The sequence below is a fragment of the Sander vitreus genome, chromosome 13 (assembly GCF_031162955.1).
Source record: "Sander vitreus isolate 19-12246 chromosome 13, sanVit1, whole genome shotgun sequence".
In the NCBI taxonomy this organism is placed as follows: domain Eukaryota; kingdom Metazoa; phylum Chordata; class Actinopteri; order Perciformes; family Percidae; genus Sander; species Sander vitreus.
This window is the reverse complement of record NC_135867.1, coordinates 16,127,181-16,142,434: the sequence shown is the minus strand read 5'-3', so window position 1 is coordinate 16,142,434 and position 15,254 is coordinate 16,127,181. Positions and strand designations below refer to the sequence as shown.

The 15,254-nt window shown below is 40.1% G+C and overlaps 1 protein-coding gene across 1 annotated transcript; it reads left to right on the top strand.

Moving 5' to 3' along the window:
• The first annotated feature begins 1,557 nt into the window (after nucleotides 1–1,557).
• On the top strand, nucleotides 1,558–12,753 carry slc47a1 (solute carrier family 47 member 1). Its single transcript, XM_078266069.1, has 17 exons — nucleotides 1,558–1,653; nucleotides 1,997–2,098; nucleotides 4,827–4,895; nucleotides 5,011–5,159; nucleotides 5,730–5,772; nucleotides 6,608–6,652; nucleotides 7,490–7,587; nucleotides 8,603–8,700; nucleotides 8,841–8,954; nucleotides 9,071–9,138; nucleotides 9,955–10,063; nucleotides 10,510–10,585; nucleotides 10,675–10,744; nucleotides 10,872–11,004; nucleotides 11,780–11,874; nucleotides 12,156–12,260; nucleotides 12,382–12,753. The coding sequence occupies exons 2-17, from the start codon at nucleotides 2,024–2,026 to the stop codon at nucleotides 12,751–12,753; spliced, it is 1,719 nt and encodes a 572-aa protein (XP_078122195.1). The 5' UTR covers nucleotides 1,558–1,653; nucleotides 1,997–2,023.
• The last annotated feature ends 2,501 nt before the right edge of the window (nucleotides 12,754–15,254 follow it).

Genomic DNA, 15,254 nt, shown 5'->3' with positions numbered 1-15,254 from the left:
GCAGCACAATTAACACAGTTTCAAACTTAACAACTTAAAATGGAGACACAAGAACCGATTACAGATGTATAAAATATCAAAAACATACTTCAACATTTGAAACTTATACAGCCAGATGTGCTGGCATCCAAGTAATTTATAATGGCTTTTAATTCCAAGCTGAGGGAGCAGCATACTTAGACACCCTTTTTCCCAGTTCAGTACGGAGGGACAGTTAGGAAAGAAAAAAGTCCTGGGAGTGTAGACTAAAATGTCATGCTGTTTATCATTATAAGCTTTGGACATTTCATAATCAGCACATGATATTCAGCTATAGCAGCTTCTTTAAAAAAACTCCTCATGTGTATGGTCAGATCAAAGATTAAAGGTTAGCAACAATTGCAACATAGTTGTGGGAGAATAATGTGCTCTGTGAAGTTGTACAATTGACTACCTAGTAAGGTACATACCAGATGGACACGTGCAAGGATCTCTTGTTTCTCACCATTCAAACCTATATCCTCTTCAGCCATAACATGTGCTTGTGACCTCTTTTGTCCATGCTGTTATTACAAATGATGAATATCTAAAACTACCTGAAACTGTGTCTTTTCTAAGAAGCTAAATATAAATATCAGTGATTAAATCCAAAATGTTACTCAGTCACATTCAGTATTAACATATAAGTTGAATGTACTGGTTAAATTGGATTGCTCACTCAGAAGAAAATTGACGAGTGCAGGTTTGTGTGCACATGTTTATGTGACAAGTAGCCTACATAAGGAGGCTGACCCCAGGGACAAAGTCAGTGGTCAAAGTACAGTCAAAGGCAGATAAGATCAGTTGGTAATACATGTGCGCACACACACAAAAATAAACAGCATGGCTTCACTGTAAGTAATTAATTAAAGCCTACAAACTGCTGAGTTTATGCCATCAGAGCTCTTTGTGTGCACTGTGCAAAAGGGCATTCTTCATCAGATTATGACTGAGCTCTGTAAAACTGCACACACACACACACACACACACACACACACACACACACACACACACACACACACACACACACACACACACACACACACACACACACATAAAACATGTTAATGAAACAAAGCACTTACTCATCCCATATACACTACACATACTCAGACCCACTATATTCCCTCCCTCCCTACCAAGAAGCATTCGGCAGCCCTGCTTTGACCCTTGTATCCACAATGACTTTTGTTCTTTTACACTCACTCTGTGTTCTTTCCTTTATTCATTCACTTAACTCCTTTCAGACCAGATTGTTCAATTACTAACTTTTAGTGTAAGCATTGCATGTGTTGTATTTCTAAACCCAGATAGGCCGACTGCCCCTCTTACACCCCTTCTCTCCCTCCCTACTACCCTCCCTCCTTGTCCGCCTTGTTTTGCCTTTCTCCAATCTCTTTCCCTTCTTTCTTCTTTTTCTGTGTTTGAATGGAGAAGCTGGGTTCCCTGGAACCTGCACACCCTTCATCGGGTGCAGGGCCCGTTGCTGGGGTTTCTGTTGCCAGGACGGCAGGGACTGAGGGAGACGAGGCAGCTGTCAGCTCCAAACTGTTTAGGTGTGCGTGTGTGAGACGTTGGCTACCACTGGCCTACAGAGAAGAACTCTACCAAGTCTTAAGGCTCACAGGCCCACTGGTGAGTAGGGGAAAGTTGAAGTGTTGGGGGGGGGTTGTTGGTATGTTATTCATGAAATGCCACGACATTCGGTTCCTATATTTATTGGTTGCAGAAATACTGTTGTGCATGCAATGTTAAGAGCACAATTTAACAGTGCAATCAATGTCCAGTTACGAAATATATACACAGTATGCAAATAAAATAATATGCTGCCTATAGTGTATCTTAGAGCAAACCTGTCTGTGCTTGGTAATTTCACATTGCTGCTCTCTAACTTTGATAAGCTGTCTGAACCCAGTTACAGTTATAGCAATAGTTTGCTGCATTATAGGCTGTCAGATCTTTCTCTTTGTTTCTACAGCTGCTGTCCCGGATTCTGTACTTTCTCATGCCTTTTGTTAGCACCATATTCTGTGGTCACATTGGCAATGCAGAACTGGCTGGATACGCACTGGCCTCAGCGGTACCATTTTTAATCCTTTGTAGAGTAATTGATTTTACCTGCTGCATATTACAACTGCTACAACTATACTCCAACTATTTACTCTTCTACTTCTGCTGCTGCTGCTCCTACTGACAATAATTTCCTCTCACAATTAGAATATAAGTATGTGTGTGTGTGTGTGTGTGTGTGTGTGTGTGTGTGTGTGTGTGTGTGTGAGTGATGATGCTCATTTTCTGTACCTTTAACACCAAACTGGCAAAGGGACTTGGCAATACTGTGATATTATGCTCCAAAAGGGTGCAAAAAGACAAATATATTCACATCAGCACCTGCCATGTCAACTGCACAAACAGAAAGAATTTAGACATACCACACAGTGGAGCGATGTAAAAAATGCTAAATAAACACACATAGTTTGAATGGAATATGTAATGGAACATGTAAGGGAATTAAAATAGCCCCAGACAACCAGAATAATAGTGTATCATTATTTCCCTAGTTTCAATATACAGATGGGTGAACAAGTAAAAGAAAAAACATAAACTTAGTTTACCGCAAGTTGATTTAGAAGAACGTGTACAGCTGCATTGCTCGCATCCTACGCTTGTCACCATTTTGACGCCATTTTTTAAAATGAATAGCTAGGTAGCCAGCTAGCCATGCAGGAAGATTTGATTCTTATCTTGATTACTAAACTCAGATTTGTCGACTGTTTTTCCAACTGGCAAAAACAGCCGTCAATGAACACAACACCAGAACTACCGTGTTTGAATCACTGAACAAATGTGGGGGGTGGCAATTCAGAGGTATTGAACCAGCGCAGCACATCAGTCCGAAATCTCCCACAGGTTTTAGTTGGGTTGAGATCTGGTTACTCTTGAGGTCCATAGCAGCTGATTTACAAAAGATTCATACTCGTTAAACCATTCACATCATAATTCAACCTTGAACCTTGAGGGACACCTTGAGCCTTAGGTCTTGGGATACTGTCATCCTCGAGATCATTGTTGCTTCCATTTATGCAAATTCTATTTGTTTGTATTCGTCTTATCAGACCTTTACAAAATCATGGCAGCCACCTGTTGGTTTGCATGACCAGCATGTATTAAGGAGGTGATATCAAATGGCATCACGCCCTATAGCATAGGCTTTCCAAGCCCTTGGCTACTATGTTCTCAAACAGCTGCTAATGCACACATAATCCAAAAAAGCAACATGGAGATCCATTGGACATATTTTTCTCCATTATTTTTAATTTTTTAAAAAAAACATTTTTTTATTTAGGTGTGTAATTTTTCTCTCTTTTGCAAGACCTGAGACCAGCAGCAGAAACATGTAGTGCAAAAAGACAACTAATTTAATCACACATGATTGATGCACATGGACAACACCAGCCCCATTTTGGTCTGCTAAAATATCTGTGTCTGCCATTTCGCACTGGGAAAATAGGATATATTTGTGAGAGCATTGCGTGTTAGGAGTACCCACAGTTCATTGTAATCGTGAGAATAGTTGGCACTGAACAGACCTGCAAATAAAAGCAATGAGCTAAAATTGGCTGGTACTTGCACCAAGCTGCAGACTGGGGTGTTGATTCTCAGAGGGACTTTGTGTATCAAAATGATATTTAATGGACAAATGGGTCTGATTGAAAAATGCCAAACTCTCTGGATTCAGCCATGAAATCCTAAAAAGACTGATGATTAGATATAATCTTAGGGGGGAAACACAGACAATACTCTTCTTTAAACAATCTTTGAGCATTGTGCGGGTTGAGATCCATGATCAGTCTAATGTATTATGGTTAGCGGAGGATGTGCAATTGGTGTAATATTTTTGATTTGATAGTGAATGTGTTGTATATATGACATTTGTGCAATACTAGATTATTGATCACAGCATGATCTAATGGAAAATGTGCAATATCTGGGTGGAATATATGTGCGATATGAGGGGGGAGGATGTGCAGAAGGTTCTCTTCTGTGTGTGCATGTGTGTGGGGGGAGATTGGAGGGGGGGGTCTTGTGAGAGGTATATTGAATGTTAACTGTAGTTGAACGCATTTCTATTAGACAATTGTATGTGCGATGTGCGGTCTTGATTTTGAAGAAACTACAGAAATAGCTTCTTCCTTAATGTCCCAGTGCAGGGCGTCCATGTCCACTTATGAGATTATAATGGACTAAGCTGAGGCAGGATACAGTGACACTGAAGTGAATTAGCCAGTTGAAATGTTGGGGTAAAATCATATGGGGCAGGCAGGATCCCTTCCTACTTTTTGGTTTAGATTTTAGGGAGATATCAGCACAGACTGCACTACAGTCAATCTTATTAGGTTTCTCAAACCTACAACTTCCTCCTGCCAGGATGTCTCTGTACACTAATTCTTCCAATTACTCTGCTTGACACACAGTAGGCTTTGCTGCTCTCTCCTTCTGAAGTAATTTTTCCACACACATTTTTAATGGAGTTGCTCTGCTCCATTAAGTCTACCTGTTTTTCAGACATTGGGCTTTCAACCCTTGCGGCAACTGGCTTTTCATCCTTTTCTATCAAATAGTTTCAAGGACTAAGAAACCACGTCCCACATTAGTTGCTGAATCAAATTAATGTACATATTACTCAGAGTTATGTGCATAAACAAAAAAGGACAATGTGTAAAAGACATTTAAACAGCAACATTTTATAACTAAAGTCTACAGTTTTTGTTCTCTGATTGTCTTGTTTTTGATGCTCCACCTCTCAGACCGTTACAATAACCACAACTGCAACAGGCTATGGCTTTGTCTTGGCTTGTGACACACTAATTTCTCAGGTGAACAAACCACATTATCTATTATAATTTCACAATTTCCATTGTGTGTTTTATACAGAAAGGTCTACATTTTGAACCTATGTAATCGGATTCCGTTCTCTTTTGTGTCTTGCAGACATTCGGCAGTAAGAACATGAAACGTGTGGGAGTAATTCTCCAAAGGAGCTCATTGATTCTGCTGTTCTTTTGTCTGCCCTGTTGGGGTCTTCTCATCAACACACAGAACTTGCTGCTCATCTTGTACCAAGAGAATGAGGTGGCAAGGTAAATTCACAGTTTCTTAAACATATCAATACCTTATACTGTGTATATATATATATATATATATATGTGTGTGTGTGTATGTGTGTGCATGTGTGTGTGTGTGTGTGCGTGTGTGTGTGTGTGTGTGTGTGTGTGTGTGTGCTCTGCATACTGTATGTGTCAGAGTGTACAATATGCTGATGCTCTGTTAACTGTTAGGTTGAAAAAAAAACAACATATCTTTATCTTTAGTGCCATGGTTGTTATTCTTATCCGTGGTGCTACTGAGGTCTATATTAACTATAGTACTGTTTTATTCCAGATCAGTGTGTATAGAGGTATTTGTTGGTGCGCTTAAGTTCAGCTCTGTATGTACATTTATATATGTTATGTATATGTGTGAATATATGCAGCTTTAGACACCTGGATAGATTAGATTCCTATTTTTTTACTATTTTTTTTTTTTTACTATTTTGAGAATTTAAAGCACTGCATATAGACTTGCAAAAAGAGGGGCATGTCTGAGTAGAAAGTGAATTATTGTATATTTGCTCTACTACATTAATATTACCCTATTTGCCTGTCTTTCAGAATTGCCCAGCTCTACGTGATAGCATTTCTACCAGCTGTTCCAGTGAGTGCCATGAACTGAAACACTCACTGTCAAGCACTAAATGTTTTTGAATATACAATATTCTACAGTTACTTGAGCTACATAATTAGCACATTAGGATATCCTATAGGCTCTGTATTAAAAAACACAAATTGAAATGGCTTGACGCTTGAAGGATGTGAGGTAGTGAATAGGAAATATCTTAAGAATTAAAAATAATAGCAGACACGTGGTAAAATGTCTTTTTCTGTGGTGAAATATTTACTTTACAATTCTTTCCAACAGTGCTAGAAGCCAGGTCATTGTCTGTGTAGAAAACAATCCTGTTCCATCCAATTCTCCCCCCACCTCTCCAGTGCATAAAATCAAAGTAATTAAGAAAAAGCAAGAGTAGCTGCATCTTTACAGTAACGGCCATAAAAACAATAACAGGTTTTTCAAGGCAAATTGACACATCTAGAAAACAATAAATGCCTACAGTCCGGGTATTTTCAATGCTTATAGTCAAACTAAAGTGTAAACATTACACAGTGATTTAAAAGCAAGACATGTCAACTGTCCATCATGTTGCGCTTACTCACATTACCTCCTTAATTTGACAGATAATCCAGTTAGATTGATTAAAGTAATTGGAATATTCCTTCATTAATATGTTTTCATCAGAATATTAGCATGCATGCTCACCCTGTTCACACACAACATATCAACATTTAGAAATGAATGAGTAGCATAGAACAAATAGGCATGCAGAGGTATTGACAGTGAAAAGCAGCTACCAAGTTGTGTTTGAGAATCCTTAGAGGTCTACCAGTTTGATTTAAAAAACAAAAATCCCCTTTGTCCCTTCCTGCTACAGGCCATGTTCCTGCACATGCTGCAAGTTGCCTACCTACAAAACCAGGTAAGTTTATAAGAGAAAGCAGGTGCATGTCTCCCAGCCTTAAAAAATGGACTGCAATATGTTTCCCCAAAACAAATTCAGGAAATGGTGGCAATGGTAAAAAAAGAAAATAACCTCATGTCTTTATAACTGTATTTACATCAGAGACAGCGTCACGCCGAACCATGTCAGCAGTTTTGTCGGATAAATGTTTTGGAACATTTTGCACAGACATTTACGGTTCCAAGACGTTGCATCCTAATGACCTTGATGATCATCCTCTAATGGTTTTGAGTCAAATGTCTCAACAATTTTTAGATGGATTCTAGTCTCGCATTGTCAGATCTCCACAGCACTATGAAGTAAATAGATTGCCGTGAAATTTGATTCAGACATTTATGTCCCCCTCAGGATGAATTGTTATAACTAAGTTGATCCAGTGATGGAAAGTTTTCCTCTCGCGCCACCATCAGGTCAACATTTTAATCTGTCAATCTGCAAATCTAATCATCCTCAGCTTTACTTTTTGCTCAGCGCTAATTAGCAAATGTTTTTATGTCAATATGCTAACACTCTAAACTAAAATGGTAAACATGGTAAACATTATTGCTAAACATGTGCATTGCTACTTTCAGCATGTTAGCATGCTGAAATTAGCATTTAGCACAAAGCAACGCTCAGCTTAATCAAGCTGCCAGCATGGTTTAGGCTTACTATAGTCTTTTTACTGGAGTGCTTTCTTTTTCCCAAATTTGTTGTTTATCTCGAACCTGCATAAATGATATTCATGCAGTTTGAAAATTAGCTCTACAGATTGGATAGCTGATTAAGGATTGCATGTCTTTTTTTGTGTGACAGGGGATCATTCTACCTCAGTTGTACACAGCAGCAGCAGCAAACATTTTTAACCTGGGGGCCAACTACGTCTTAATCTTCAGCCTTGAGTTGGGTGTGGTGTAAGTGTGCATGCTGTTTCTCTTTACCTTTGTAAGATCATGTTTTGTCCATCATGTTTGATGGATTTTGTGCTGCTAAAAAAACGGTATCAAGCCTCAAGTGATGACCAATAAAATGTACTAGTTAAAGGTGCAGTAAGTGATGCTGCGCAAAGATTGTTGATATTTGAACTCATCTGCCAAACAAATACAACCCCCCCTTCAGAAGCTTCACCCCCCAGATTCACAAACAGATAACTACTGGCCTGCTGGCTCATTCACATGCTGCCTCCCCCCTCCAACCCTATCATCAACTGTTGCCGATTGGCTGGAATAGTGTTTTGTGTGAGTGATTACCAGATTTGTTTTCAGTGTATACAGAAAATAGAGAGCTAGGTGACCGTGAGGAGATATTCGCTGAAATTGACAAAAAGTGTGTTGGATTAACATCACTTACTATACCTCAAAGCCTCTACTGCATAGCATTTAAAGCAGATCTCTCTTTCTCCCCTGATCACTTCACTGAGAGGGCTGAGGGCATAGCCAGGAGTTTGGAAATAAGAGGACAGGAGGTCAGAGAGCTTGTATTTTAATCTAAGAAGAATGATTTGTTTTTTTGTTAAAACAGAGCCAGCAGTACACTGATGTTTATTTTATTTTTTACTTTATTTAGAGAGTAAGGCAGTCTAGGGAAAGAAGAAAGAGCTCTGTTGATCCTGGTCCAGCTGGACAAACATTTGATACAACAGGCAGTCCACTTAACCAATCAGGTCCCTGTGGTCAGGTCAGGTCTGTCCCTCCCCTCCCATATCAAGCATGGACGCTAAATGGTCAAGGTTTATTCTCAGACCATTTGAGTGTCCCGCACAGCGTAACTTTCTCATTGCTGTCCTCCTTTGACCCCTCAGTGTGTAGTCCTTCCCTGTCTTTGTCTAGAGAGAGCAGGATGGAGTCACAGTCAATGTTGACCGTAACAAGGCATAATTCCAATATGAAAATATTTTACATGTAAATTAGGTATCATGTGTGTTTGCAGTGGCTCAGCAATTGCTCACAGCCTCTCTCAGATAGCCACCTGCCTACTGTTGTTTGGCTACATCCGATGGAAGAAGCTCCATCAGCAGACATGGGAAGGTGAGTTATGCAAATGCGAATATAAAACACTAAATGACCAAATCAGCATTTCTGCTACACTACTGGACCAAAAGGCAAATAGTGGATTAAATCTGTCTTCTGTTATTGAGTATAACCCCTCTGTGTGAATCTTTCTACAGGCTGGTCCACAGAGTGTCTGCAAGAGTGGGGCTCCTATATGAAACTGGCTATTCCCAGCACATTCATGGTCTGCTTTGAATGGTGGATCTGGGAGATTGGAGGTTTCCTTGCTGGTCAGTGTTGCTTTTGTTTGTATTTTCTTTAAAGCCTCTTTGACTGGAGCTTGAACAAGTTTAAGTTTTAAAAGATGTAGGGCAAAAAGGTCTGAATGTGACCTTAATCATTTCAGGTGTACTTGGAGAGGAGGATCTTGCTGCCCAGCATGTGTTAGCGGAACTAGGGACATTGTCATATATGGTATGTAATCCAATGTGTTCACTGGAACATTTATGTCCATAACTTTATTTAACAATAATTCAGCATTTTGGAAATGAGCTTCTTCACCTTATATGAGAAGACTGTCTCTCATGTCTGTATGTTAAGTAAGGACCTATATCCAGGAGTTGATGAGCTTAGATTAGCATTAGGACTAAAAGCATGTGAAACAGGTAGCTTGGCTCTGTCCAAAGTTCAAAACTAGGAGTACCAACACCTCTAGAGCTCACAAATTAACATGTTGTATCTTGTTTGTTTCATTTGGACATGGAAACATTACAATTTGTGAATTTATGGGGAGTTATGTACTGTAACGACCAGGCACAGTGACTTTTCTTGTAACCATCTATTTCTGTGTCTATGTGTCTATGTGTCGAAGACAAACAAAAGTCCTGTAAACATTTCTGTTTGTGTATGGATAACAAATTAGATAGGCCTAAATAATTAGTGAATGTTAGAGGTTCTGGTAGTTTTACTTTTGGACTTTGGAAAGAATGCCTAACCGTAACCCTTACCCTCACCCTAACCATAACCTAATTCTATCCCTAATCCTACAAACAAGTCTTAACCCTCAAACACCCCTTTAAACTTGTGGGGTCTAGCATTTTGGTCCCCACAAGTATACTGGACTCCTCACACACACACACACACACACACACACACACACACACACACACAGGGGTTACAGTGATATTAATCTTTTTATTAAGGTCTAAAAAAAAAAGCGAATAAACATTTTTCCCAAAGGTGTGTAACTTATTGTAACTGACACCAAAAAGTAACACTGGGTCCTTGCAGTTCCCTTTAGGTGTCCATGCAGCTGCCTGTGTGCGTGTTGGGAATGCGCTGGGGGCCGGGAACACTACCAGGGCCATACTAACCTGCAAAGTAGCCCTTGTGCTGTCAGGTATGAAGACACATACACATATACCTGTAAACACAAACATAATTGATGTAATCTAAACCGTGCCCACTGAGAATTCTTGATCCTGACTGGTTGGCAGGTTGATTAACTCCTTTACAGTATAAGGACAACTCTAACATATGTGTAACCAGTGTATTAAACTCTTGGTGAGGACAGCAACACCAAGGCTTATCTAAAGAGCTTGGAGTTTGTGTTAATTGTGTTAGCGTGCATGCAGGCGCGCACACACACACACACACACACACACACACACACACACACACACACACACACACACACACACACACACACACAAAGATAAATACATGTTAGAGCCATGCAACTTTATTGTGTTTGATATTTTGTGAATCTGGACGATAATCATGCATTACAATCATGGAACACATAACTTGTCAGGTATTATCCCTTACCTAATATCTTTGCTACAGGAGTGCTTGCTGTGTGCCAGGGTATTGTCATCGCTGGCTGTAAGTCCGTGCTTGGCTACATATTTACCTCTGATGAGTGAGTTTTAGACCAACACAAGTTTATTCCTGCACCCTGTAAAGGCAACTCTGTTTGTGATCATCTTTTTTTACTTCCACTATCTGCAGAAAAATTGTGGAGATTGTCTCAGAGAACCTCACAGTCTATACATTTTTACAATTCTTTGATGCACTTCTGGTACGTTATTACACAATTACATTTTTTTGTCTTGTTTTGCATTGAGCTGTAAATAGTAAACAGTACAGAGCTGTCTGCTTGTGTTGTTCAATCTCTTTTTTATGTGTTTAAATCTGTGTGTTTTCAGTGTGTCTGCTCAGGGATTCTTGTAGGATCTGGGATGCAGAAAATTGCCGCCTTGTCCAACTTGGTGTGTTACTACTGCATTGGTCTGCCAGTAGGAATAGCTCTGATGTTTGCTGCTAAGCTCAGAATATTAGGTAATGTTTCCATCCTGTTCTATCTGTGTATGTTTTTGCAAATAAGCTAGGATTAAAGATAAATACAGTGATCCTGTTATTCCTGTGATCTTACGCCGACCTTTTTTGTCTTGGGATCCCAGCATTACAGTTTTATATTGGACTCACTCTAAAAAAGACCGAACATCAACGCAGCAGAACCAGAAATATCATCTTTTGTATTCCACACATTTTGTCAAAACCGGGTGCCTACATTACCCGTAATGTAGCGGATGTCCCTCTTTTTAGGCTGGATGTCCCACACCTTCCGCTTTCCTACACACACACACACACACACACACACACACACACACACACACACACACACACACACACACACACACACACACACACACACACTGTAATACTCATATATGGGTGGCTCTTATTTACAGTAATATGCAGATATGCAAAATGTTTGGTGTTCAGAGTACCAGAGGTGGGTAATGCCTCTAGCAACCTTTTTTTAGCCGCACAAGGCTAGGTTTTGGGAAAGGCAATTCAGATAGTCATTGATATGTGTGGATTGATGGATTGCCATGACATTTGATACACACACTCATGTCCCCCTCACTTTGGTGATGCCCAGATTTTTCTTTTAGCACAGGTCAAAATATTAATTTCTCTTTGTCATAAATGTCAAGTATAACACTTGTTTTTCTTAACTTTCCTTAAACTGTTTTCTTACGAGTATGTATGAAGTGAATACACTGTAGATCTTTCTTTAATGCATGCTTATTTGTGTTCCTCTGGTTAGGCTTGTGGCTGGGTCTCTTAACATGTGCTTTCTTAGAGACGGGTTTCTTCCTCTTTCTAATCTACAAACTCAACTGGAAGAAAATCACACACAAGGTAGGATGTTCTTATCTATCTCTAAACCATGCATGGTATTTAAAGCTTTCCAAATAGGATTGAGGCCAGGAATTGGGATTAGCAAATTAAATATTTTTGTTGTAATGGAGCTTCATCATGAGACAGTCTCATCAATAAATGCTGGCATCCTTGCAGCATTTCCCTATACCAAATTAACTTGGCAGCATTTTAAATCTTTGTTTTGTTTCACTTTTTGTATTTTCTTTTTACATGAATAAAAATAATGTTTACGTCTCTCATAAACTCTAATATGTTTTCAGGCTGTCCTGCGAGCTGGAAAGAAAGTGGTGTTGATACCAAAGCGCCCTATTAGTACAGTGATTAATGAAGAGACAGTGCCTGACATCTCTGACTGCCCAGATACAGTAAGTGCATATGTATAGTATGTGGTGTGTAGTTAAGCAAGGTATTCTCACTTCTTTGTTTGTGTAAATATACTTGAGCTGCTCACATATTGATTAACAGCAGCATCTGTGCACCCTGAAGGCCCAGTTGGACACAGAAAAAGGCCCTAAAGCAGATGGCTACAGTCCAGTCAACACCCAGGATCAGGAGGTGAAAGCCGGTCATGAGGCTGAGGCCAACAACACAAATACAAGAGGAGCTGAGGGGGATGCTGAGCAGAGCAAAAAGACTTCAAGCACCAAAACTCAAGCGCTGCTCTCTGTTCCTGAGCTGATCTTGCGCCGGGGACTCATCTTCTTGGTTTCAGTTCTGATTTTGGCCATAGGTGTCGCTTTCCACATTGTTTTCCCTGTACCGGAGCCCTCCGCTCACAGCAGGGCCAACTTTACATTTAACTGGGCTAATGACTCCAGTCCTACACCAACACCACTGGCCCCGACCCCAAACCTCTGAGCTATCTTTGACCTCTGAATGTAGACGTCTAGTGGCAGAATTTAGATCTCTTAGGGAAATACGTGTTGAATTCATAGTCCACTCAGACCTGGGTGTTCATTTTGTAAAACTACAGCCTGACATGGGCTGTTGGATTTGAATTGTGTAGAGAAAAATGTCTCAGTGCTGCACTGCTGAGCAAATCCACAAAAAGCTGGAAGCAATATCCGATGAGTCTAAGACTGGCAGGATGAACAAAGGTCTTGTTACAAAGTTCATTTTTTAACCTGCTCAGCCTGAAATGCTCAACTGGGACTACAAGACACTTTCTAAACCCCTCACTAAGTGACCATGTGTGCATTAAGGAACATATGGTCTTCCACAGATAGCTTTTGATTTTTTTCCATTCTTGTCTTTATTTACCTTTTGTACTGTAACATATATCTTATTTCTTACTGACCTTTAATCATGTTCTTGTGTTTTGACTGTAAGTGTAAGATTGACTAAATATCTCATGTAAAATTTACATATTTAGCTTAATGAGCAGTGTTACAATGCTTAGCTAGCCTGGACTCGTATAACAAAGAAACACAGCTACTAAAGGCTAACCTAGCTTGTAATATTAATGTTATTGGTCTCCTCTCCCTGTGTGATTCATTTAATGTGAGAATGAGACCTGTGCTTGCCTGGATGAGTGTACTACCTCATCCGGATTTTCCACCAGGCGTGTCTGTGCTGCCTTCTGGCTGCGCAGCGGTTTTGTTCTGTCCTTCGCCACCCACCATGCCACACCGGGAGCGTCTCAGAAGCAAAGCGTCTTGCCTGCCCGACTGTTGTGTAGTAAAAAATAGTCAGGCAGACTTCTTGAATTCCAACAGCGCAGATTTATTTGTAGGGTGCCAGCACGTTTACATCAGAAAAATACAAAGCTTGAAACTAACAAAAGAAAACTGGAGCAAAACAACAGAATCTACTTGAACAAAATTTTTTTGACAAAGCATGTGTTTGAGCAGCAAGGCTTCTCCAATAGCCTGTCCCAAAAAATGTATAAAGCACATGTTTATATCAGCACTGCTCTTACCTTCTCTTTGTACAATTAAACAAGTCAAATCTTTCATAAGCATGTGTTTGTATCAGCAGAGCTTCCCTCTACCTAAGACTAGGCACTGATAGTGCATTGCTGCCTCCCACTGGTGATGAGGACAATATAGCTTACATTTAAGTTCCTCTTGGACCTATATTTTCCAATATAGGTCCATGGTTTTCACGAAATGAATTAGTCCCAATGCTCTTTCTTTTTGATTAGGACCATCATCCATCTAAGTTTTTAAGGAAAAAATGTCAATTCCCAACTCGTTTAGAGCCATGAATATTAGTCTCCTTTCCTCAGCGTATCTTGGACAGTGTATAATGACGTGCTTGACAGACTCCAGAAATCCACAGTATAGACATTTGCCGTCTCTGTGTATCCCCACCAGAAACAGCCCACTTGCCAACCCACAATGTCCCAGCCTTAATATGACCAACTTAATCTGATCTATCCTAGGCAGGCTCATTGTATTCCTGGATTTTATTGGATGTTGGATGTCAAACAGCTTCCTCCCTCTGGTGTCTTTACTCCACTCCCGCTGCCACTGCTGGTTCAGTCTTTCATTAATGAAACTTCGGCACTCCAGTTTACCAAAAGGCACCTCCACCTCCACCCTATCTCTTCCTAATCTCACCCTAACAGCTTTATCCGCAACCTCATTCCCCTCAACCCTCTCACATGTGCCGGAGGCCACAAGAAACGTACACTATACCCCTTCTCGCCAATCTAAAAACCACCCAGTGGCGGTTCTAGCCTGGAAATCCAGACCCAAATCCGAAAGATTAAGGGTCTGGCATTGAGTTATGAAAATGGCCCAACTCGAGGGGTGGCACCGAACATGCATTTGAAAATCTCACTGCACGCAATTGGATAACACTACGACCAATCACAACAATACACGGGGTGACGTATCCAGAGCCCCATACGCTTAGCTACCAGCGGAGCTAACTGGTAGATTAAACTGTCATCATCTGTTTAGTTCGCCTCTGAACCAACCTATATCAGATACCGCGATGTGATTGGTGCAGCTCGGCTACAAGGGCATAGTTAATGAGCATCATTACTCAATGCCAGAGTGACTCGCTGAGCAAATTCAAATTGTGTTCCCGCAAGAACTCTAGATTTCCAGAGTATGGCGGTTCTAGCACTATAACTAGAAAACAAAGGTAAAAACAAAACCAGCCGTGACTGCACTTTACATGAAATAATAGTTTTTTTAGACACTTCGGGGTAGCAAAAACAATTTGTGAACACAATATTGACGTATCAGGTGTTAAGTTAATATGGCAAACTTATTTTTTATTTAATCTTTGATTAACCAGGAATAATACTACTTGAGTTTTCTGGTCAAGACATGCAGCAGCACAATTAACATGGTTTCTAACATAAAGCATATAACAACATAAAATGGAGACACGAGACAGATTACAGA

Bases quoted from the DNA above. Each gene is read 5' to 3' on its own strand.
- slc47a1 (XM_078266069.1), top strand. From the start codon at position 2,024: ATGCCTTTTGTTAGCACCATATTCTGTGGTCACATTGGCAATGCAGAA. The intron at 5,160-5,729 runs GTAAATTCACAG...CCTGTCTTTCAG, and splicing joins CAAGAGAATGAGGTGGCAAG to AATTGCCCAGCTCTACGTGA. The intron at 11,005-11,779 runs GTAATGTTTCCA...TCCTCTGGTTAG, and splicing joins TGCTAAGCTCAGAATATTAG to GCTTGTGGCTGGGTCTCTTA.